The 25,259-nt window shown below is 51.8% G+C and overlaps 1 protein-coding gene across 1 annotated transcript; it reads left to right on the top strand.

Moving 5' to 3' along the window:
* The first annotated feature begins 3,732 nt into the window (after positions 1-3,732).
* LRRC32 (leucine rich repeat containing 32) lies at positions 3,733-24,985 on the top strand. The gene is made up of 3 exons (XM_044450239.1): positions 3,733-4,026; positions 12,101-12,191; positions 22,351-24,985. The coding sequence occupies exons 2-3, from the start codon at positions 12,105-12,107 to the stop codon at positions 24,280-24,282; spliced, it is 2,019 nt and encodes a 672-aa protein (XP_044306174.1). The 5' UTR covers positions 3,733-4,026; positions 12,101-12,104; the 3' UTR covers positions 24,283-24,985.
* Positions 24,986-25,259: the final 274 nt, after the last annotated feature.

The following is a 25,259-nucleotide window of genomic DNA, read 5'->3' as shown; positions in this document are numbered from 1 at the left end:
GATTCTGTGTACAGACATCAAGGGAATTAGCAACCAGCTCAGAGGAAGTTGTTCTTCTAAGAATCTCTCCCTCTGATTCTGCAGTAGGTCAGCTTTTCCCAAGTCATGTGGATTCAGTGGAACCGTACACTGTTTTTAATTACAGGAAAAATATTTTGGTTTGGCTTGAAACCCCAAATGTGTATTATCCCTGTTAAATGTGAAAACACCTTCTGCAGGGCTTGTCTACGATTCCAAGAGAGTGAACACGTGCAAGGGAGAATTTGTACAAATTTGTACAAGCCTATTTGTGCAATGTCTGATTCTGTGAGTGGAGGAGATGATGGAATGGAAGGTCTGTGAAAGTCTGTGAAGCACAGGCAGAACAAATTTTGCATCACCCTGACCTACATGTTTCTCATCATGGATTTAAAAGAACAGTCCCTGATAAACTGAACTTTAACAGTAGTGCCTTCAAACGGAGGGATTTCCTAAGATTTAAAAAGGTGCCCCCATCTCTCCTCACCAAAATCGTTTCCCTCCTCCTTTTGCTTCATGCCTCCGATTTCCACATGAGTCTCTGACACTGCTTTGGAAAGAGGCCTGGTTTGGGTGATACAACAACCCACCAGTCTGTTATTGCGGTTGTGCTGTCATGTCATGGGAACAAGCCTCAGGTTCCCAGGTTAGGTGGCTTTTTCCCAAATCACCTGCGTTGAGAATCCTGAACCCAAACAACCTAACTTGGGGAAATCACACGAAGAAAGTAACAGCAGCAGCAGCAGCAACAACACCCTTGCCACTCTGGACAAGTGGCAGGCAAGCGGGCACTGCCAACAGCAGCCGTCAAAGTGCCCAGGCAGCACCTGGGGCTGCCATCAGGAGCTGTCCGCCACCCCTGGGGGCATGGAGAGGCCAGCATTGCTGGCAAGTGGGCCGCCTGAGCCTTCGGTGAGGATGGCCGAGACCTGCTCTTCCTTGGCAGAGGACTGAATGTCCCCCGGGCGCCGAGGGCTCCCTTGCTCGAGAGTAGCCCACTGACACTCGATGTGTTTGGCACCACCCTGTGTTCCAAAGACCTCCTCTCCAGCAGGAGATCAGGGGAGGGGGGTCTGGTTTGCACAGCCACTTCATTCAGCAGCAGGCCTCTCCCGCAGGAAGTGGGAGCCGGCGATCCACCCCACGGCGCTGCCCCACAGTGGGCAAGCCGCAGGGCCCCATCCTGTGGTGCTGTTCTGAGGATGGGGCAGCAGTGCAGAGCTGATCAGGGGGCCCGTCCATCCCTTGGCACTGCAGGAGCTGGCAAAGAGGACAGTTTTCATGTGACCAGGCGGAGAAAACATTTTCATCTCCCCCTTGTGCCATCAGGGCTTGCGTCTTAATTGGGGTAACCCCCTCCGCATGGTCCCGGCTGGAGCTCAGCACCCCTGTTCGCACCACAGAGACTCTCGCTGCCATGGAGAGCCCGACTCAGCTTGCACCCCGGGCCTGCAGAAAGAGGAGCCTCTCTCCTCCTGGCAGGATCTCCTGGGCGAGTGACACGGAAGGAGCAGGCGGGACGGAAGTCTGCTGAAGACGCTCAGTCACCTGCTGGACTCGCCAGGGTACCTCTCCCGACAACCAGGCTGCCGGGGATCATTGCTGAAGTGTGTCATGCGAACTCAGCCTGAGGCAGCCCGCTGGGCCGCCTGGCCCAGAGGCCTCTGCTAGGTCTCTTGCCAGGTATCAGGTCAACTTCCAGGGGCAGCCACTGAACGCAGCACTTGGCTTCAGATTGTGTGCTCTGCCTGCAGTGGGCGCAAGATGCTCCTCCTCTAAGCCCCCCCCCCCCTTGCAGGGAGCTGTGCTCACCTGTGGACTGCATGCAGGCATGGCAACAGGGCAAACTCAGGTGCGTGCCCTCTTTTTTTTATTTTAAATATTTGTTTTTAATGAGAACCATTTTGATGACGTTCCTCAACAAGCCACTGTGCAAAATATTTGAAACTCCAAAAAGAAGGTTTCCGTACATGCTACAAATACTTGAATTATGGCAGCTTTTTTTCAAGGGCTTTTTCTCTTACTTAAACATAAGGATGCCAACATTTTCGTTTTTTGTTGAGAGGATCTGAAAGTCAAGGCACGAAGTGGGCATTCTTTCCATGTTTGTTTTGGCCTGTGCACCGGACTGACCCGCGGAAAGTTTGATCATGGACAATCAGATCTCACTTGTGGTTTTGAGCGTCGGATGATGAACCAAATCTCTGTGCTGACACTTCTTGGATGGTGTAATGCAGTCTTCTCCAGCCTGGTGTTCACCAGATGTGTTGGTTAAGCTGGCTGAGGGAATCCTGGAGTTGTGGTCCAGCACATCTGGAGAGCCACAGGTTGGGGAAAGTTGGCGTAACTTCTTGAAGATCAACAAATACCAGGTGACATGAACTACTCGCTGCCCGGGGTACATCACAGGACATTGGAAATGTTGTCCTGGATCAAGCCAAGGTCTGGAGTGATTCTTGGCCAGCCAAGAATTCTGCCTCCAGCTTCAGCCACCCTCTCAGGTGACTCACAATCCTACCTCTTGTCACTTGTGAGCAGTTCTGTACTTCAAAGGTAGATTGACTTATACGGGATGCTTCACTCAGTTATTCAGCTAGCTATATATTTATATTTACAACCCACCTTTTTCATGGCAAGGAACTCAAGGCAGAAAACGCAATTCTTCTCTTCTCAGTTTTATGCTCCCAACAACAACCTTGTGAGGTCGGTTGAGCTGAGAGTCTGTGATCCAGCTGGCCCCATGGCCAAGTGGGGACTAGAACCGGGATCGCCCGACCCCCTGGCCACATTCTTAACCACGCTGGCCCACTGCTTGTGGACGCCCCGTAGGCCACTGGCTGGACACAGGGGGAGCAGAACGCTGGACCAGATGATCGGATTCAGCGGGGCTTTTCCTCTCGTAGAAAATGCTGGATCCGGCCAAGAGTCCATCTGTTCTGCCGTTCCATTCACTCAGCGGCCAACCGCTTGCCAAGTCCACAAGCAGAGCATGGATGCACATGTTCCCCCCACCTCTGGGGTACATTGCACACTGCCGCTGAAACTCGGGGTGGCCTGTAGCCATTGGGACCAGTAGTCAAGGTCTCCTGCACAGATTCACCCCATCGCCCTTTTGAAGCCACCCAAACGCGCAGCCACCGGGGCGGCCGCCTTGTGGCCGTGAATCCCGCAGCTCAGCCACGCGCCCTCAAGGACTCCCTTTTCGCTCTTCCGTTCGCCCCTCCATCGGTTTCATGGGATGAGCCCAGAGTCTGCTACTATGGCAAAAGCGCGCCCCTCTCCCCTCGGCACAGGGACCTGGGAGAACCGATGCCTCCATTCACACAGAAAAGCAGCGCTGCCCTCGGAGCTGTTAGACTTCCCTTCTGCCGCTTCGCGCTGCAAAGACGCACCTTTCCCCGGCTTCCCGCCCTGCTTTTGCTCCGGCTGCGCATTTTTCCCTCTCGAAAAATCACGCGGAGCAGCGCACCCCATGGGGCTGGAGAGGAAGGCGGCTGCGCCCGCCTGGCGCGCGGGCGAGCTCGGGATCGCCCTGTCCGGGAGGGTGGCTTTGCGCCTGGACGCGGCTCGGCAAAGGGGGCTTTCGCAGCGAAATGCTCGGGCTGCTCGGGCGAGAGAAGAAGTCACCCACACACGGCAGCTCCAGGAAACCAGCCGGAGTGGAGACGAAGCGAGCGAGAGCGCAAGCGGAACACGGCGCATCTGCAACCCATGGAGTGGGGCTGATGCTCACGTGCTTCGCGGGGAGCCGGGAGCCTCAGACTGAGGTCAGGATGAGCGCCGAGGGATGCAGTCAATCCAATCTGCGTGGAGGATCTTCGCCCACCCACTCCGCCGCGCTGGTGCAGTCGCTCTCCTCTTGGCTTCCTCTCCCTCCGTCAGCCTGAATGGTGCGGGACGGGGCTGATTCTTGCCCCCCGCCAGGAGACTTTCTCTCCGCCTCCCTTGCAGGAACATCTCCGCAGAAGACGGGCGACCTGAACACGGCCGCTTTTGTCGCCACACGAGGTAGGCACGGCGCGGGGGGTTTATTTTCGACGGAGCAGGAGCGGAGGCGAGGAATGGGCGAAGGAAATGTAAGCAGCTGTTTCCCTGGTTTGAAAACAAGGGTGGGGGGAATCAGCCAGGATTCCTTGCCTCGTCTTGGGGAGCCTTCCCGCAGCCGTTAAAGGAACGGCTCTTGCGCCTGCTTTCCAAAACCAAATCCAGAGCAACATCTTGCGGGCGCAGTCGGGCCAAACCGACCTGCAGCTAGGAAAACCAGCCCCGCTTCCCCCGCGAGGAGCCGCTTAACGCGTGCTTCAAGCTCTGCTTTTCTGTGCACGGCGGTCTTCCCCTGCGTTGCCTGCGGATTATGGGATCTGCAGTCCAACACATCTTCACTACACCTGGCTGGGAAAGGTTGTTCTGGAGCGCGAACTCCATGCGGCTCAAGAGGACTTACTTGCGGCAAACATGCCTGGCAGGTTTTTGGCTCTTTTGCCCCCAGAACCTGTCGGGGGCTGAAGTGCGACCTTCCCCGCACACACTTACCTGGGAGAAAGCTCCACTAAACCCCGTGGGACAGGATCCGGGCTAAGCATGCACAAGATATCCGTGCTGCAGCTGGGAAATTTAGCCAGGTTACATGCTGAAGGGTTTTCTTCTTTTTAAAAGGGGGATGTGCTGGGAAATGGGCTACGACTTTAAATAAATAAAGCTCTAAATAAATCTGGCCGGAACGAATAAGAATGACTCCCCTTGATTCTTACAGACACGCTTTCTGCGGAAGGCTGTTCTGCTGTACTGCATATGACTTGGCAGGAAACTCGAGTTAGGCTGTTTTTTCTGGAAAACTCCTAGCACACTCCGTCAAAACACATCGCCGCATCCTTTCCTTGTTTCTTCAACAATTTGCTTTTGATGAGAAAGAGGATGGGGGAACGTGGGGAGATCCAGGGGAGTCACAAACTGTTAGTGCTGGATACTGAACCCCTCCGGATTTTTATCATTGCTTTGGATTTAGACCCCGCTTGTCTTCCTCTTGCAAGGAATTCAAAGCGGCTTACAAAGTTCCCCTCCTCTCCATGTTATCCTCGCAACAACAACCCTGTGAGGGAGGGTGGGCTGAGAGTTTGCGGCTGGCCCAGCTCATCCAGTGATCTCCAGGGCTGAGTGGGGAGGGGAACCTGGGTCCCCTGAGTCCCCGGATGACTCACTGGGATGGAGTCTGTACCTCCAGCAAGGAGACACCCCCTGTGGTCTCTCCCTGGGGAGTTATCCTGTTTGGCAGCCTCCCCAACCCGATGCCCTTGGGACTACAGATCCCATCAGCATGGCCAACGGCCTGGCTACCCAAGGGGCTTGTTACACTCCAGTCCAATTGTTAAGACCTGCCACGGATGTCCTCTTGAGGACTCAATTGCCCACACGGGGCAGTTTCTTTCTATATTTGCCCTGCATTCGCACCCCACCTTCTTCCTCAAGGCAGCTTGAGCAATCCTCCTCTCCATTTTATCCTCACAACAACCCTGCGAGGCAGGTGAGGTTGTGAGTCCACGATCTGCCCCAAGTCTGCAGGGAGCTTGGGAGCTAAGCGGGAGCTCGAGGCCAAGACCCCGCCTGACATTCTCACTGCTCAGCCTCCCTGGCGGCTGATTCTCCCAAGGACTGGGCAGCTGCAGCTTCCTACTGATCCGCCCACACTACCAATGGACAAGCATGTCTGTGGTTCTTTTGCAAGTTGTCTTTTCAATTCGGGCCTTTGAATGATCTGCTTTCCCCATTTACTGTTTGTGTCTTCCTTGTTTAACATTTCTGGCATGCCACCTCGATGGCTTTTTAACAAAAGGAGGAAAAGGCAATCTAGGCCTATTAAAAATGGTGAATCAACATGGCGCATTCAAGATGCATGACCGTACGCGCAACTCACCTGAGGCGCACGCCAGCCATGCATAATGTGTGAAGCGGCCCTGCGCTCACCTGACCCAGTCCCTCCTTCCAATTTCGTTCTGGCTGCAACAATCCTCCATGCGCTTTACCTTGTTCTCTGCAGATTTACTCCTGCGCAGACACGTACAGGTCACTCTGCAAATCAATCATTGTGATTGATTGTGCGGATGGTCTTAGCACATCTCGTTAGATATTTGTGATTTTAGAGGCCTGAGCTACAAAACCGCTTAAGCGATGCAATGTGATAAATTGAAGTGGCGAGCCATTTGGGACCCTTGATATGGAGGATGGGGTGGAAATTTCCTGTGGTTCCCCCAAACAGCTCTAGAAATATTGGTGGAAAGGGTGATACAGGATTGCTCCCAGTAGGAACAAAGGGTCATTCAGTGCAACTGATTGGTGGGGGATTGAGGAGAGGCACATGAAGGGTTAAAAGGGGGACAGGGTCATCCATGCTGGCTCTGCCCCCCCCCCCCCCAATTTGGCCCTTGTTCAGCAATGTCTGAAAGGGAACTCTGCTCTGGCTACCGGTTTAGGTGGCTCTAAGCAGGGCTTGGACAAATTGGGTGGGGCGGGGGGGGGGGCTTCTGCCAGCAAATGCCATGAACTCTCCTCTTCGGAGATCAAATTTACTCATTATTTATTTATTTATCACATTATTATACCACCCAATAGCCAAAGCTCTCCGACTGGTTCACAACAATGGAAAACAATTTAAAACATAAAATACAGTACAAAATTTAAATAGTTAAAACAACCCTATAAAATAAAAGTGGAAACTACAGTCCAATCTAGCAGCAGAACCAGACTATTCAAGATACAATGCAAAATCTAAAACTGCGTGAAACTAAAATTCCTGGGAGAATACCCAGGAAACATAGAAACAGAGCGAGTCAGAAGGGGCCTCCTGGACAATCTAGTCTGACCCCCAGCTGCAGCCGGCTCTGCTCACGACATGCCCACCATGTGCACGTCCAGCCTGTCCTTAAACGCCCGCACCGATGGGGCCTCAACGACCTCTCGTGGAAGCCCATTCCACACCCTCGGGGTCCTGACTGTCAGGAAGTGCTTCCTGGCATCCAAATGGGACCTTGGTTCCCTGAGCTTGGCTCCGTTGGAGCACGTCCTGCCCTCATCTGCAGGGGAGGACAAGTCCCTGCCCACCTCCGTGTGACACCCTGGTGCTGGAAAGAGAATAATGTGGGTGCCAGGCAAGCCTCTCTGGACAGCTTGTTCCCTAGTCAGGGTGCCACTACAGAAAAGGCCCTGTTCCCCCACATGCTTTCCCTGAGTGGGGGCTCCCACAAAGCACCGCTGGAGAAGATCTTACTTGTATCTGGAAGGAGGCCAATAGCTCGCCAGCAGTCAGTGCAAATTTGAACTTCAGGTACTGTTCGTAGCAGTCTCTGGAGATTAAGGAAACCAGTTAATGAATTGGTGGAACAAATTTGAATGGCTGAAGGCAGATAGTTGCAGGAACACGCTTCCTTCCTTTCTGACACTCATCCTTCTCTCGAAGACTAAGTAAATATGTAGAGAGATATTTCCTAAAAGAAGTGGCAGATGGTGTGGATTATAATATTTCTCATCTCTGATTTCCTCCAATTTCTTAAGGTGGGGAAGGGAGGGTGCTTACACTGAGAATTTCTTGCCATTCAACTATATGTAAATGTATTTTAAACAGATGGATCGATCTTTTGAAAGACTAATGCTTAATCAACCAAAGTAGGCAATGGTCTGAGACCTGTGTGTACTTAAATAGCCTTCTTGATATGTTCTCTGCTCATATAGTTGAACAAAGGTCCACCCAAAAGGGAACTGAAAACCCCAGTTCCACTTTGGGCAGAATTCAGGAATAAACCCATGTGCACCTCTTTGGATCAATGCTGTCATCTGTTAACTATTTATGCAGGAATGTAGGGGCTTATCGATACAGGCAATCACTGCTTTAGCTGATTGCTCGTCCTGTGGACTCCCGCAGCTATTTCCTGTTTGGTGCTCAGAATGGGAACTGTGGTCTTTACTGGCTTCTCAGTGACAGTCATCACGACACTCGCTTGACACACCTTCCCTCCAGCGTGCCTGAAGGTGGTGTGCGCAGGCTGCTGGGTAAACGGATTGGGTCCCTTCAAGGGCTGTTTACTCAGATTCTGATTCAGAAAGGGAAGGAGAGGTTGGGTTGGAATTCACCGCTGAAACGGCAAGGCTAAAAGACGCAGAGAAAGCCCGGCTCAGAACCAGAGAGTTTCTAACTTGGTGGGGCAGTTTAGTGAATAAGCCGAGGCAAGACTCGCTGCACAGAACATCTTTACTGGAATTTGAACCTGTGTAGCATCAGGTTGAGAGAATGGATGTCTGAGAAATGCCAGATGTTTGGGATGACTGGTCCACCCTGAGGATGGAGCCAGCTCTTTTTGGTTTGGATGGGGAGGAGAGATATTTGGTTTGGAAGCAACTTTGCCTCAATGAGCTGCATTCCCCTGGTGTCCGGTGTACTCGCTTTGCTTGCGTCTGTTGTTACAGACTTTTCCAATGCTCTTCATTCGTATCACAAAACTAGCCTAGCCGGTCAGGTTTAATATAATAAAGACCTTGACTTACTTGGAAGCCCAGCTCTTGACACCTGAACCATGTCCCAGTCAGGAACTGGTTTCTGCAAAGCTGCCTCCTTCAATGCCATTGATGCTGTGTTCAAACAACCAATTACTGATGAGTGAACAATTTCCCAAATTAAGTGTGCTCAGCAGAATGTAGGAACAGGCGCTAAAGGTGCACAGCTGATTCCTCCAATGTGGGCCCTGAGTGCACTCAGCAACTTCCAGGTTCCCCGCACCTCCAGATTTTAATTCATTGTTTTCATCTTTAAATTTTGCACACCCAAAGGCTGGGATGCTGCAAAGCTCCATGCCACCCTGAGCATCTCGGCTGTGGTGCTAGAGCGGTTTCGTGAGCATAGGTTGCTTTTCTTTTCATCCCATCGGTGTTCCTCTGGTTACGGGGGGTTCTGGGACTAGACATTCCCACCATGGTGGCCACTTTGTGAATGGGCAAGCCCTGTCCCCATGACGACCATTTTGTGAGAGTGCCCATGACTCTCTCAACATGAAAAGCATACCCCTAACCCCCAAGAGACTGGGGGCACCTGGTCTATAAACATGTGGGCTTTCTGCTTGTCACGCAGTACGTGCCACTGCGAAATCTGCAGAACTTGCAAGCACTAACAGAGAAGCGGAGATGTGAAAAGGGCCCTCCTGGGCCAGAAGAGATGGCCAGCGTTTTGCTTCTCACGGTGCCCACCCAGAGGCCTCGGTGAAGCCCAGGGGAGATCTGGTGGGCCACTGTTGCTCAGCTACCTGGTTGCTCAGAGGTACAATGTTCTGGTCTTGAACCCAGGCCCAGTTAGTTGATCAGTGACTAGCTCAATCAAGCGCCTGGGCAGCCCCTTGCAGGAAAACGCTCCATGTCTGGGACCAATTAGCAGTCACGACGGAGCGCTCCTCCTCGAATTTGCCTAATTCCTTTCCAGTGGACTCATCGGGGACAACACATTTATTTGTTTGTGGCCATGAATCCCACAAACAAATAAATCGCACTCATTGTTTCTTTTTATTATGGGCCGTATCCAACAGTCTCATTTCGCCAGCTCAAATACCACTGGTGACATCTGCTGTATTTTACCATTGCACAAGGGGTTGTGCATTGTGCTTAACCAACTGCACAAACACAAGCACTTGTGTAACTCTGGCTGGATTCTGCTCTTGCACTGCGAGAACCACTTTTCTGCTGGGGCAACAATAGCAGACATTTTATGCTGCCCTTCATTTGCCGTCCACCCGAGAACCTGCTGGCTCATTTCAGAAATAACAGTGACTGGAGAGAGATCCCCCCAGAGAAGAGACGCCAACGACCAGCCTGATGCCAAGGGGTCACATCCCCAGTGGTCATAGAAAAAGCAATCCATCCCTCAGCCAGCCATTGCTCTCCATATAAACATCCTGTTCTTTTGTCCAACACTCAAGTTTTGCAGGGTTTTGATGCCCTGCAAAACCTGTTTGATGAGAAGAGAGATTGGGAGTGGGAAAGAGATGCACGCTTTGCACAAACTCGGTCACCACACAGTTAAGTGCAACCGCTTCCTGCAAAAACTATCACCTAACTCCAAATCTTGATGCGGGATGACTTAAGAGCAACTCCCGCCCCTCATCCTTCCCTGCTCCTTTGAGGTTTCTGGCTATGCACTCTTTGGCTCCTTAGAAAAAATCTTCAGGAATGTAGTTTACAGGCACAGAAACTTAAAGTAAATACACATGCGAACTGGTTTCCACTGAGTCAAGCAGTTGTATCTACGCTGATAAGTCAACCTTCCCTTAATTGCATTATTGGCACATCGAGGCAAGGGTCCCTTGATTACTACACGTTTTCGTGAAACCTGCCTCAAAAAGCCGGAGCCCCTGGTTGGGGATGCCCGGGCACAGCAGCTCTCCCACATCTGGAGGGATGTATCCCTTTAATTGTCTGCCGCTTGTTTAAAGGAACACGATTCTGTGCACACTTGCCCTTCTCCTTGCAGCGACGCTCGCACTCCACACACATGGATCTCAAGAAGGAGTTGCACAACTGCTATAAGTGACAGAGATAACTCAGACCCTTATCAATAGAAGCCCATCCCAGCGAGTCGTTTTTTTCCTAGTTTTGGGTGAACTGTTCTGAAAACACAGAGAACCATTTTCTGTTTCCAGAGCTCAGCCAGGATAGGAAAAGGATCTTGTTTGGAAGAGAGGAAGGTCCTTCATTTTCCGCAGCCTCGCTCTTCTGATTCTTGAGTGAATGAGTTCAGAGCCCGGGACCAGATCCTGCTACAGGGTGCTGCGATTGCAGAACTGGGCAATACACACGGTCCTAAGGGTGCATTTATAGAAACATAGAAACAGAGCGAGTCAGAAGGGGTCTCCTGGGCCATCTAGTCTGACCCCCGGCTCCAGTCAGCTCCACTCATGACATGCCTGCCATGTGCATGTCCAGCCTATCCTTGAACACCTGCACCGATGGGGCCTCATCCACCTCTGGGGGAAGCCCATTCCACACCCTTGGGGTCCTGACTGTCAGGAAGTGCTTCCTGGCATCCAAATGGAGCCTTGGCTCCCTGAGCTTTGCTCCGTTGGAGCGTGTCCTGCCTTCCTCCGCAGGGGAGAACAGGTCTCTCTCCACCTCCGTGTGACATCCCCTCACATACCCGTATGTCACCAACAGATCCCCTCTGAGTCTCCTCTTCTCCAGGCTGAAGAGACCCAGCTCCCTCCGTCTAGCTTCATACGGCTTTCCCTGCAATCCGGCCACCAATCTTGTGGCCCTACGTTGCTCTGATTCCAACCTGGCTACATCCTTCCTGTAATGTGGAGCCCAGAACTGAGCACAATACTCCAATTGCGGGCGCACCAGAGTCGTATAGACTGGCAGTAATACCTCTCTCAATCTAGAAACCTGAACTCCCAAATTACTCAACCAGGGTATCATGCGGCACTTTGTCAAAGGCCTTGCTGATCACATCTACCACATCCCCTCCACCTAGCCACCTCGAAATGGTGTCATATAATTCCACAAGATTCGTCTGGCAGGACCTGTTTTTGCGGAATCCGTGTTGTGTGGCTGCCAGCCTCCCTTCCCTATCTAGGGTTACTAGATCCCTCACTATTATGAGCCCTTCCATTGTCTTTCCTAGAATTGACATAAGGCTAACAGGTCTGTAATTCCCCATGTCCCTTCTACTACCCTTTTTGAAGATTGGGACCACTGACGCCACCCTCCAGTCCTCTGGAACCTCACCCGTTCTCCACGAGGCCTCAAAAATGGAGGCCAGCGGGCGTGAGAGAACCCCTGCCAACTCTCTCTCAGGTGTAACCCGTCAGGGCCCAACGCCTGTGTAATATCCAGAGCCCTGAGGAGCCCCTCAACTTCTAGGTGACTCTAATCTGTGTCCCTAAATCCGCGGGCTCATCCAATCCCCCATGTCAATCTCCCCCGCCCTGCTTTGGGGAGAACACAGAAGCAAAATAATCATTTATCCCACCCACACGTCCGTCTCTCAGGGCCTCTTGTCCTGAACATCGCCTGGTTTGATCTCTAACTGTGATTTCTTTCTCCCATTCTACAGAGCCATGAAATTCCACCTTTTACTCTTTTTGGCGGTGCTGAATGTTGGCATCTCAACCTATCGGCCCATGGAAGTGTCACCCTGCGAAATGGTAAGAGTTTGGGCAAAGAAAACATTTATGCATCAAGAGTAGAACCAAGATGTGGTATATTCCACAACTTTGTGGAAGTGCAGGGAAAGCATTGCCCAGGGATGGTGCTGGATACGTGGAAAACCATGGCTCACACCCACAGGACACGGAATTGCATATCCTGATTCACAAATACCCTAAAATTTCTCTCTCCGTGTGTGTCTTTAAAGGGCCCCGTCTCTGAAGGACATCCCTTTTGGTATGAATTGATGCATGGACGGGAGAGGAAGGCATTTGATTTCAGAAAAGATCCTCAGGTGGAAAGTTTCATGGAGGGGTGATAAGTGCATGTAGCCAAAAGCCAGCTCTTCCAGGGAGTCCCGAGGCAACAGAGTCCTGTCCTTTGTTTCAGCAAGACCCTGTGGGCAGCGGGGTGCTGGGGCGTCCCACAGATTCAGGGCTGCAAACCTGGACTACAGCCTTAGCGGGATGCTCCCTAACACGGCCTCTTGCTCCTAATTCTGCACCATAATAGTGCCAACTTTTGATCTTGGCTGCCCCAGTATGGTACTGGTATTACAGGCCACGCTCCTTCCCCAAGCCCCACCACGCAGCTTTTCCCCATTCTAAAAAAGTTGAAATCCCTCTGCCAAGTGCCGGTTGGTGGCAGTAAGAAACATAAGCAAAAATGTGCCGGTGGGCTTTGTATTTGTGGCTCAGGCCCACGAAGGCAACTGGAATGCAGCCCCAAATGTTTCGCCTGAAATGGAATCTGGCCTCAGGTGAACACCCCGCTGCTGATTCATACATACGGCAGAAAGAGCCAGACCGTATTTTACATATCTCACCTGTAAGAGATCACAGAACCCCATGCCTGAACCCAGCCAGGTTGAAAGCAGCATCTTCAGCAAAGGAAGAATGGTGGCTTTTCAGATCCAGAATATTTCATGAGTTGGATTACCTAGAACCATTTCCAATTTGGCTTTGGTTATGGGTTGGATTACCTAGAACCATTTCCAGCCTGGCTTTGGTTATGGGTTGGATTATCTAGAGCCATTTCCAATCTGGCTTCAGTTATGGGTTGGATTATCTAGAGCCATTTCCAATCAGGCTTCGGTTATGGGTTGGATTACCTAGAACCATTTCCAATCGGGCTTCGGTTATGGGTTGGATTATCTAGAGCCATTTCCAGCCTGGCTTTGGTTGTGGGTTGGATTATCTAGAGCCATTTCCAATCTGGCTTCGGTTATGGGTTGGATTATCTAGAGCCATTTCCAATCTGGCTTCGGTTATGGGTTGGATTATCTAGAGCCATTTCCAGCCTGGCTTTGGTTATGGGTTGGATTATCTAGAGCCATTTCCAGCCTGGCTTTGGTTGTGGGATTGAAATGGCTGTAGTTGCCAGGTGGATGATGTACGCTGGGAACTGAACAGGGGAGTGGCTTTTGTTGTGGTCAATCATGGTATTCTTCTTTGGCATTTCCTGTCACACGAACGGTCTAGTCCTTCTTACAGAGGTGAACTCAGGAGGCGGCGCTAGAAGGTTCCTCTTCGATGCCACGGTCGTTGCCCTGTGGTGTCCCCCAGGGAATCGCCCTAGGCATTTCCATCTATACATGAAACCACAGGGGGAGTTTCGGGGAGCAGAGCTACCGGTATGCAGGGACACGCAACTCTCTCTCTCCTTTCCATGCACTTCCCGTTAGCTTTTCGACTTCCAAATCAGCCCCTGATGTCAGGAACGGATTGAATCCAGGCAAACGAATCGGAGCAGAGCTGCTCCTGGTCCATTGAAAGCCAGGATGGGGAATCAGAAGTCGGAGTGGGCTGGATGGGGTAACGCTCCCCTGGAAGGCTCAGACTTGCAGCCGGGGACTTGGCCTTGAATGGGATTTATTTATTTATTAATTAAAACATTTCTATGCTAATAAATGCATAGAATGTTTTATTTATTAAAACATTTCCCACGACTTGGCAGTGCAGGAATGCATTTGTGTGGCCGAAGCCAGGGTGCCGCCCACACCTCTGCCCTGAGTTGGCTGATCCGGCCACGATCACACATGCCTTAGCCGCCTTCTGTCTGGACTATCACAACTCACCTTGTGAGAGGCTGCCTTGGAAGGGCCTTCAGAAGCTTCAGCTGGCCCAGGATGCTGTGGGCAGGCGGCCACGGCTCCCTGGTTGCAGCAGCTTCCCTGGCTACCAGCCTGTTTCTACCTGCTGGTTATATATAGTGCTAAGCGGCTTGGGACCAGGCTACCGGAAAGACCGCCTTCTCCCATAGGAGCCTACCCATATCTTAGGATGTTTGGAAGAGGCGCTTTCTTTTGAGACTGCTCCCATCATATTTGGTGGCACCAGGAGGGAGGGCTCTTTCGGTGGCTGCCCCCAGGCTATGGAACGCCCTCCCAAAGGAGGCGAGGTTCATTCCCTCTCCACTGCCCTTCCAGCGGTGGGCAGAGACAGCTTTATTCGAATAGGCTTTGGGCCTGTAAGCATATCTGTGCAGTGTGTTCTGTTTTAATTTTGTCATTGTTATGTTTTCCTTGCATTTAATGTATTGTTGGAACCTCTTTCAATGCAAGCCACCTGGAGTGCCCGCGATCCGGCTGAAAAGCGAAGTAGAAATCAAGTGGCTTTGTTGGTGGTGGGATTCCTTGGCTACTATTTTTCTGCATCGTGATGGGTTGGTGCCAAGAGCTGTCCATTTGGAAGCCCCCTTCAACTGTAGGCCCCCAGGCAAACCGGCTCAGTCCTTCTGCGGGATCAGCTTTCAAACTAGGAAGAGAAACACAAGCGAGATTCTAAGCACGGGGGTATTTCCTTCCTTGGAACCAGGGGAGCTTCCAACATTTATATTTATATTTAATGGTAATTTATTATGTACTATTGTATTTCAATGTATTTTATCATGTTGTAAGCCGCCCCGAGGTTTCGGCAAGGGGCGGCATAGAAATGTTATAATAACAACAACAACAACAACAACAACAACAACAACAACAACAACAACATGGCACTTTTGGCCCTGCCCTCTTGATACCCCCTGCATCCGGAAATGGCACAGTCCAGGAAAAGCTGCACCACTTGATTCCGTGTGGGGTTGATGAACTGCCCCCCCCACAAAACATGCAAGCTGCTTTGCCATTCCCACCCAGGGGCATCCAGCTTTCCAGCTTTCCTCCTGGCGGTCATCAGTTCCCAGACTAGCAGAGAAGGACCACCAGCTTCTCTGGGCCTCTTGGACAGTTACGGCCGGTTAGGGTTTCATTCCAGGCTCAGTGATTCTAAACATTTTTTTCCGGAATAAATTAGAGAGCGAAAGCCAAGATCCTCTTCGACCCAGTTCCCTCCCTTGCCTCTTTTTTGATTAGGGTGCTTTAGGAGGACACAGAAAGGTCAGAAGATTCAAGTTTCATTAGCGGGGTTGTCTCTGAGCCAGAATGGCAGCTGTAACGCAAGGTACGGAGAGGCGCCCATCTCCGCCGGTCATGCTTGAAATCCCATCAAGGCTCCCCTCGCTCCTCTTGTGCAGAGGAATGTTGTGGAGGATCGTGGCCCCGTGTTGCTGAGAGAGGGTAGGGGTCTGCGGAGTTGCCGTTGACCTGGCACACTGGCCCCTCTCTCTGAAATCCTCGTCTTCTGTTCCTTCATGTTTCACAGGGAATCCAGACGGCGTGGAGGCCAAATGGCCGCCTTCCAGGGTTCTCTCTCGCTCTTTTCCAGACCAGATTTGCGGCAGTTTGAGGGAGAGAGATTTGATACTAGGGCTAGTCTACGGAAAGGCATGTCATCTCGGAGCTTTCTGAGAGCACCTCTGCCTTTATCTGAAGCTCTCTTGTACGGAAGGTTCATTGTCTTGCTTCCAATTGTGCTTTTTCACTCCGAAGGAAAGAAAAGGAAATTAGCAAGGGAAGAAGCCAAGAATTCCAGAGAGAGAGAAACGGACACACCCGAGTAGGCGCTGACGAATTAAGAGGCGCAATGCATGGCTAGTCCTCCAGCTAGTTCTCCGTGCGCCCTGGTTTTGATGCTACTTCCTGCCGCTTGTGGAAAAGCAGTGGCCCTCAGCTCCAGAGTGGGAGCCGCAGAGATCTGCTTGAGCCCGTCTTCCTCGTCGGCAGGCCAAGCCGCTCCCACCCGGAGGCAGAGCCCTTCGCCTGCCCTGTGGCCGATGCGCCTGGAAATGTGCACGCAGCTTGCATTACTCACAGGCGCGAGTGAGCTGGGCCTTACTCAGCCTCTTCCAAGCAGCTCTGCCCACTTTCCTGCATGCCTCATAGCAGATGTTTTGGGGAGGGCTTTCCAAGGAGCAGGTCCTTGGGGTGAACACTCACTCGGTTCACAGGGATGAGGCTTCTTGCGGCCGTGTCCAGTTCCTCTTTCCCGATCTGTTCTGAAAGCTGCACTCGGGGACATAGGGAATGCTGTGGGCAGATCTGGTGAAGTCCTGCTTCAGGCCCCCAGTGCCGGGGCTGCTTTCCCTGGGAGAACAGCAGACCCGTGAGCAGACAACGCGTGAAAGACTGGTCCCCCGGCAAACTCAACCGGCCTCTCAAGAACTTACCACCGAGATGTGGAAGCCACGCGTGGCCAACCTGGCTGCCAGGCTGACCATCCAGCGCTTGGGCCAGGGCCTGATGCATGGCTCAGAGCGGGGGGGGGCGGGGGGGGGCTCCAGGGCCGGACACCCTCCATGGGCTGCCTCACCGCCTTGGCCTGCTCGCCATCACTGCCACTTCCGTGGGCCGATTGGCTGACACGTCCCCTGCACCCCTGCCTGGGAGAAAAGCAGTTGCGCTAAGGGGTGAGTCTGGGCCAGCGCAGTGGGTGAGACAAGGACTGCTCCACTTCAGGCCACGTCTCGCCCACCTCAGTGGACACCCAGGGCCCCATCTGAGATCCCCACTGAAGCACCGTGAAGCAACGAGGAGATGGAACATGCCCAGGGGTCTCCCACGGAGGGCAGGGGTCAGAGACAACATTCCTCAGCCCAGTGGCCTCTAGCGGGTGCTGGGAGTTCCCACTCCCAGTCGCCAGCCAACATTGCTGGAAGGCACTTAGTCAGGGAAGGGGGTCTGTGGACCAGGACACCAACTCAAACCTGGCCTGGGAATGGGAAGGGAGCAGGGACTTTGGAGGAAGGTGGCGACATCTAGAGCAGCTCTCCAGGTTCCACGTGGAGGTCCTGGCCCACCTCCCACCGGTCTCTCCATTGGAGAGGGGAGGATTCCGTCTTTGGGGTCCCTGCATGGAAAGCAACTGTTCTTCCCCCGGGCTCGGACCCTGTCCCCGCAGAAGAGCAAGGACCGCTTGTGCCAGCTGCAGGTCTCAGAGGGTCCTTCAGCAAGACACCTCAGGGGTCCCCCTCAACCTATTGAGTGATGGACCCACCCACTCACCACTTCCCCAGCCAGCATGGCTTTGTCCAACGCATCTGGAGGGCTAAAGGTTGAGGAAGGCCAGCGGAGCGAGTGGCTCGGCCCTGTTTAAGGTGGCTTCCATTCTAGGAGATGGTTGCAACATTCTAAGAGCAGACTGACTTATAGTGTCCATTCTGTTAAAAACAGGTTTGGGGGCAGTTTTAGGTTGAGTAGGGGAGGTAAGCCATGGAGGGCACCTCTGGGCTGGCCCCTGGGACATCAGCTACGGACTGCTACTGTCTGCGGATAGTTTTGCAAATGTTCAAAAATGCCTTTAGGTTGATTTGCTTTTGAGAGAGAGAGAGAGAGAGATTTATATCCTGCCTTTTCCCTACAAAGGGCTCAAGGCAGCTTGCATCATTCTCCTCCTCCATCTTATCCCCACAACAACAACCCTGTGAGGTAGGCTGGGCTGAGAGTCTGTGACTGGCCCAAAGTCACCCAGCTGGCTCCATGGCCGAGTGGGGACTCGAACCCGGATCGCCTGAGTCCCAGTCCCACGCTCTCACCACTACACCACACTGGTTCTTCTTAAGACTGGCTTAGAGAGAGAGAGAGAGAGGGAGAGAGGTCAAGTTGAAAGATGCAAGGGTTAGGTACATGAATAAGTGTACAGCCCTCACTTTACAAAGGAAAGAGGAAAATGGGTGGCTGAGCTAGAAAGGAGAGGGAAGACTGAAGGCTGTGACAGCCATTGGGGACAGAAGCCAGGCCAGGCCACATGATGACGAGGCTTTCACTGGCCCCATGAGACACGAGGCTAAACATTCCCCTTCAGTGGCAAGAGGGGCAGGAAGAATAGCACGTTCCACTGCGAACGGGCACGTGGCTTGGGGAAAAGGGACCCTCTCGTTTCCTCACCATAGTCCAGGCACAGCTGTCATTTACCCTGGAAGGCGCACTTCCGCGTGCACAGACGGCAGGTTCCTCTGGGGCCGAAGGCCAGCCCTGGACCACCACGTTGCCCTTGGCTTTTGCGTCTTGGTGATCTGTCCCGCGTCATGGCTAGCAATCTGTCCGTGCACCTACAATTCCAGGTTCTGCTCAGCTCCAGCAAGCTTTTGCTCATCCATCCAGTGACCCACCTCAGATATTTAGCGCTAAGGTTAAAAGCAGAATGATGAATGGAATACTGTGGCTGGAAACGTCATTCCCCCTCTCCCAGCTATGGTGAGGATTGGAGCTAAACTAAGGTGGGCACATATGAATTGCCGAAAAGGAGGAAATCTTTCACCGAAAAGGTGTTCGAAGGGGCACACCGATTGGCATGAAATTGGCACATGCTGCTCAATATGCATACATGCAATTTTAGAAATAATAACTATTATTTGAATAGAAATGAAATACATTTTATAGGGGTGTGTGAGGAATCTGTTGTACTTCTCAGCTTGGCTTCCTGGATGCTGCCCCCTTTTCTCTCTTCCCCAGGTCTGTCCCACACCAACGGTTTCCAGGAGTGTCTGGCAGGAAGCAATTCCAAGTGGAGTTCTTTTTCCACACACGTCCTGTGGGCTTTGTGTACTTTGCACAAAGAATGCGTCATTTGTGTGGCTTGCACAATTGCACATCTCTTGCACAAAGAGTGATGCGCTTCGTGTACCAAGCATTTGCAGACTTGATCTCGGCTCAGCCGGCTCCCTGGCCAGGGCTGTGTGTGGGAAAGCGAGTGCCAAGAGGCCAAGTTCTGGCATAGTGCGGAGGAGTGTGTGCCCACTTGTGCAATCAATTGCCACCCGGGATCACCTGGTGACCGTTTGCTATCTTTAATCTGAAATTTGACAGGGCGGTCTTGGCTAGAGAGCAAATCGAAATAGATGGGAGCAACCCTTGAAATAGAGGACTGCCCTTTGTTAAAAAAAATGACACATGGCCACCCTAGTTCAGAGGGAACACGGAAGCCTCGGGGGGGGGGGGGGCAGCAGATGGCATCAGGATTCCTGCCCCCCCCCCAAAGCGCTAGCGCTACCTCTCAGCAAAGCCCAGATTGCAGTCACAGCTGGTTCAAGGCGAACAAGGGGGCTCTTCAGAGTGCGGACGAAACGCAAGGACTCTGTTTCTGCTTGCAAGACATGCAGGCCTGCCTTGTGGGTAAACCAGAACGCGGGTGCAAGCAGGAGAATGTGTTCTCCGAGTTCTCAAACATGCACCCATGTTAAAAAAATCACACAACTCCCCCTGAAAAAGCCATTCACAAATTGCACAACTTTTGCCTCTGGGGGAACTTTGCGAATTTGCCCATTTGTAATTCTTTGCGCAACCTTTGGGTTTGGTCAGGTTTGTTTTTGCAAAGCAGGAAGGGGTCCCAACTGGCCGAGGGGAACGAGGGGAGAGGAACCTCAGCTGGGGGCACAGAGGATCGGGGTGACGGGAACTGCATTTGTGAGTGCACCCCGAAGTGCCCACCGAACGAACACGAGTGAGTTGCACTGACCTGCGGGGGGCGGGGGGGGGGTTCCAGGGCACGACGTCACTTTCTTGGCTGGTCCTGCAAGAGTCCCTGCGAAGACACATATCCTGTTTTCCTTTGCATTCCTTCTTCTTCCTTATGGGAATACCCATAATAGCACACGGCCACTGCGCCAGAAAGAAAAGGAGCATATTAGATTTGTAAGAGCAATAGCGAAGAGGAAGTGAGGCCCAGAAAGCTTGGAAGACGTTCAAAGGAATGTCTGGGCAGAGGGAAAGGAGAGGGTGAGAGAGACCCCCCTCTGCAGTCTGGAAATGCTTTGTTTGGGAATTATTATGGGTTGCGGGGCCATTAAGGCCTCCAACGTTAAGTGCAAGCAACAAGGAAAGAACAAACCAATAGCTATTAAAAGGCTGGGCTGTCCGGTGTTAGGAAAATTTGGGTAAATCCTGTCTGAAAAGCATTACTCCTGTGTGCCTTTGCATTGTGGGATCAAATCCTGTACTCCTTCTCAAAACCAAGCTGTCACTGTTTCAAATGGCCTTCATCCCCCGCTCCTTTCTCTCACCTTTGGCTGTAGGCTACAGTAGACAGGCCATTCAGTCCAAATATACATTGTAAATAGTCATTGTTGGAATTCAGTTTGCAAGGAAGTATCTTTTGATAGCCCAGAGGCTCCATGTGCCCTGGCCAATTCAGAATGTCTAGAGTCTGGATAAGAGTCTTGAGTTCATGCATAGTTTCAGTAGCTTGAATTTGCATGTCTGAGCAGACCTGGAGATGGGTTCAAGCTACTGAACTAAAGTGTCAATACAGGCAATTAGAAATATTGTAATCCCATTGTTACAGTGTGATTGACTGACATTTCTTTATCTGTTCTGTATGCGATGACCTCAGAACCTTATTGTAATGTCTACATTCTGTCATCAATTGCCCTGTACCTGTATGTGACTGGGAGTGTATAAAAACTCTCTAGTTGTGTTGAAGTTTTGCAGCAGAGTTCACTCTGCCTGCACGGTAATGCATTATCGTGAGTATGGCCTCGCGAGGAACCTGGGTGAAACTAGATGGTCTGGACGCTTGGTCTTTCCCACGAACCCGAGTTTTATTCCCTCTTCTCAAATTGAGATTCCGGGATTCTGACACCGGCTGTCACTTTGCAGCTTTCACCTCTCCATGCCTTACATTTCTGGATTCAGACAAATCACGGAGGGCAGTTCCTTATTTAAATAAAAAATTTCAACCTCTCCTCTTTTCCTCACAAAAGCACCACAAGCCATACACCCTACTTAGAGCCAGGGTGGTGTGGTGGTTAAGAGCATGGGACTGGGACTCGGACGATCTGGGTTCGAGTCCCCGCTCAGCCATGGAGCCAACTGGGTGACTTTAGGCCAGTCACAGACTCTCAGCCCAACCTACCTCACAGGGTTGCTGTTGTGGGGACAAGATGGAGGAGGAGAATGATGTAAGCTGCCTTGAGCCCTTTGTAGGAAAAAGGCAGGATACAAATCGCAATATAAATAAATAAATAAATAAAAATACTTTGTAGAGAATAGTCCTCTATTTGAAGGGCTGCAGAGAAGGATTTTCTATATCAAGACACCCTGCATCCACAGATACCCAGAAATCCGTCTGAGCAGGGGCGCAGCTCCTGGTCATGGCCTTCCCCACTGTGGTGAGAGCTGTTCATCGCATTTTAATGCTGCTCATTGCCAAAGCAATGTGGGCAGTTTACAAAGATTAAAAAGCCAGTGAGTCTAGTGGTTAGAGCATTGGACCAGAACCCAGGATGTCCAGGTTCTAGTCCCCACTTCTTTTATCTTTACCTGGTCCTGAAAAGGTGCTTTTTTTGGTGCCAGGCAGATCTCCCTGGGGAAAATATCCCATCATCATCGCCATTATCCATTACATTTATACTCCACCTTTCTTCTCCTGCAAGGAAGCCAAAGCAGCTTATAAGGTACTTTTCTCCATTTAATCCTCACAACAGTCCTGCGAGGTAGCTTCAGCTGAGAGACCCCTGCAGGCCATGAGTGGCATCCCTTTAAAGTCAAGGAAATGTATGCAAATTCAGGCCACAATGTGAGTTGTAACTTGCACAAATTGTGTGAAGAGTAGTCATCATTTACACAGTTTTGCCTGTAAATCAAAGCCTGCTTCAAAAATGGAAGGCCGCGTGTTGGTTCAACTCACATCAAAGCTGGTCCCAGTGCTGGGTTCCTCTGAGAGCCACGCCACCAGATTTTGACCCCACAACCTAGTTCCTTGCACTTAGGTACTTAAAAGGCTCTTCTTCAACCTCGTACCATTCATAAGTACGACTCATTCTCTCTTTCTCTCCCTTTTTCTGTAGAGAAACATGGAGGCATTTTGTCACAGCAAAGACCTTCAGCAGATACCTCAAGAACTTCATCCCCATGTAGACAAAATTGACCTTTCTGACAACAAGCTTGAAAACATCACCGAGACCCCCCTGGTCTTTTATACTTCCCTCCGACGCTTGGACTTAAGCGGTAATCGTATCAGCTTCATCAAGCCCGAGATCTTTGCAGGTATGAAGCATCTGCAGGAGCTTGATTTAGCCAAGAACAAACTCTATCGGTGGGCCCAGGAGGAGCTCTGGATTGGGCTTCTGCCACAGGTAAGAACACTAGACTTGTCTCGCAACCAGCTGTACAACAGCATGGCCGAGCGTTTCCTCCACGAAGCCCCAGCCCTTCAGTACCTGTCCTTGGCAGAGAACAGCATAATCAGGATCTCACAAAGGACATTCCGGGGCTCTCCAGGGCTGGTTGAGGTGAACCTGCATAATAATATGATCATGGAGATAGAAGAAGGAGCCTTCGAACCTCTGCTCCATCTCTCCAAACTCAATCTCTCCATGAACTCACTCACCTGTATCGCCGGTTTCAACCTGAGGCAGCTGCAGATCCTTGACCTCAGCCGGAACAGCATCGAGACCTTCCACTCGACGGACTCCAAAGAGGAGTTCAATCTGATTTGGTTGGACCTGAGTGAGAACAAGATGCTCCAGTTCCCAGTCCTCCCACAAGTAAACAAATTAGCCTACTTGAATTTAACCAAGAATATCCTGCAGTCTGTGATGGTGCAGCTCATTAGTGACGATCTGGAGCACGGGTGGCAGGACGGCCCTCTTCATCTTTTGGTTCAAGACCAAAAGAGAAACGCAAGCTCCCCTTCCTTGCCAGGGCTGCTGCATTTGGACCTGAGTTATAATGAGATAAAATCCATCCCACGTGAGTTCTTTGCTTCCATGTCCGCTCTTCAGTTTCTTAACCTTAGCAAAAATTGTCTCCAGACTTTTGCGGCAAGTTCTGAGCTGGTGTCACTGGCCATCCTGGACATCAGCTTTAACTCTTTGAAGGATCTGGAATGGGATGAAGGCATGCTGGCCAACTTGCAGGAGCTCAACCTTCAGGACAACAGCCTCCAGGGCCTGCGGTCGGACATCTTTGCAAGCCTCCCACTTCTCTGGCTTCTCAACCTCCGAAGCAACAACGTCAGCCTTTGCAGCTGGTACTCGGGTCTCGCCAGAAGAAGACTTGCGGCTGAGGACAACGGCTGCGTCTCTTTCGCTAACCTGCCACGACTGCGGTATTTGGATCTGTCCGACAACAAGTTGAAGAACCTCCCTGTGAAGGGTTTCTACGGAACTCAGCTCCTGGCCTTGGACCTCTCAGTGAACTGGGGGCTTCACATAGAGGAGAAATCCTTGTCGGGCTTGGAAACCTCTCTCGAACACTTGGATGTGCACGGTAACGGCATGACGGCTCTCAGCGTCAACTTCCCTCTTTTCTCTCGCCTCAGGTATCTCAATCTGTCGGACAATAAGCTCAGCTGGCTGCCTCCTTGGTCTGAGAACTGTTGTGTGTTGGAAGTTCTGGACCTGCGGAATAACAGCTTCAGCAGCCTGAAAAGCAGCAAGATTCCCACCTTGGAGAAAAGGCTACGGAACTTGTATCTAGCGGGGAACCCTCTCAGCTGTTGTGGGAACCTTTGGCTGTCTCACATGATCCATAAAGCCGCTGTGGAGATTCCCAACTTAGACCGCGTCAAATGCCAGCACACCAGGAACTTTGGCTACGAAGAAGAGCAGGTGAGCGTCAGCAACATGAAGCCGGAAGACTGTGAAAAGGAGGACCACAAGGAAATGAGCGTGCTGATTTTGCTGGTCGTCGTCCTCGCGCTGTCGTTGCTCGTCATCGGCGTGGGCGTATTTTGTTGCTATCGCAGGAATGTATTTGGCCGTCACTATAAAGCATAGACGGCCAGCATGTCCGCGAGGGCACTTGCGTCTTCCAGCCAGCTTCCACATGGCCAGACGGGCCAGCGGATTCCACCGAAGTGCTACTGGGGCCATGCGAAACGCCGGCTTGCGGTCTGAGATTCACACTGGCTTGTTCACACGCGCCAGTCGTCACTCGATGAGCAAGTTCGTGAGAAACAGAGCCAAGGGTGATCGCTGGGGCTCCTCAGCTGATGAAGAGAAACCCAACCGGGTCTGCCCTGGTGTTCCTAAACTTTTGGCAGCCGGGGTGCAGACTTGTTTTGCACAGCTTCATTCTTACTCCAAAACTACTCACTTTTACTCCCACAACCAGCGCTCACAACAGTTGGCAGGCGTTTCCCTTGCAGGTCTAGGATGCCCTACGTCTTGTTTCCTCCCGGCTTCCTGTCCTCCGGGATAACTTGGCTAACGTTGCCTCTTGGCTTCTTGTCTTCCAGGATACCCTGGTTATTGCCGCCTGGCTTCCTGCCCTCCCCTTTGCCCAGTCAGGCAGTGCTGCTTGGGTGCCTTCTGAGCGAAGGGCAGGCTCCGGGACTCTCCCGGGCTGCCAGCTGCGATGCGGGCATTGCAGCAAACCCCTTCCACCATCATCCCCTTCCTTGAGATGCCAGCAGTGTTTGCCGGTTGGCAGAGAGGAACCAGTGCTGCCGCCTTGCACTCGGGGGTGGAAACGTGCAAAAGCAGCACTCGTGCCGGCTTCACCTGTCGTTGCAACCTTGCTCACCACACACTGTGTGTCTTCCAGAACAGATACTGCCACTCTCCAATCTGCAGAGTATTCTGGCGTCCGACGGGTAGGAACCATCTCTTTGCAGCTCAGGGGTAAAGGCCAGGTTTTGCAGGCAGGATGTCCCATGACTGACCCCTGGCTGGAAAACCTCCCTCCTCCAATGGCAGAGAGCCTCAGCCACCAGCGCTTAGTGGTCCATGGCTAGATAGACCAAGAACCTCAC

Source organism: Varanus komodoensis, unplaced genomic scaffold (assembly GCF_004798865.1).
Source record: "Varanus komodoensis strain SLA01 unplaced genomic scaffold, ASM479886v1 scaffold63, whole genome shotgun sequence".
Lineage (NCBI taxonomy): Eukaryota > Metazoa > Chordata > Lepidosauria > Squamata > Varanidae > Varanus > Varanus komodoensis.
The sequence above is the reverse complement of the archived record's forward strand: the minus strand, read 5'-3'. Positions and strand labels throughout refer to the sequence as shown.

Bases quoted from the DNA above. Each gene is read 5' to 3' on its own strand.
- LRRC32 (XM_044450239.1), top strand. From the start codon at position 12,105: ATGAAATTCCACCTTTTACTCTTTTTGGCGGTGCTGAATGTTGGCATC. The intron at 12,192-22,350 runs GTAAGAGTTTGG...CTTTTTCTGTAG, and splicing joins AAGTGTCACCCTGCGAAATG to AGAAACATGGAGGCATTTTG.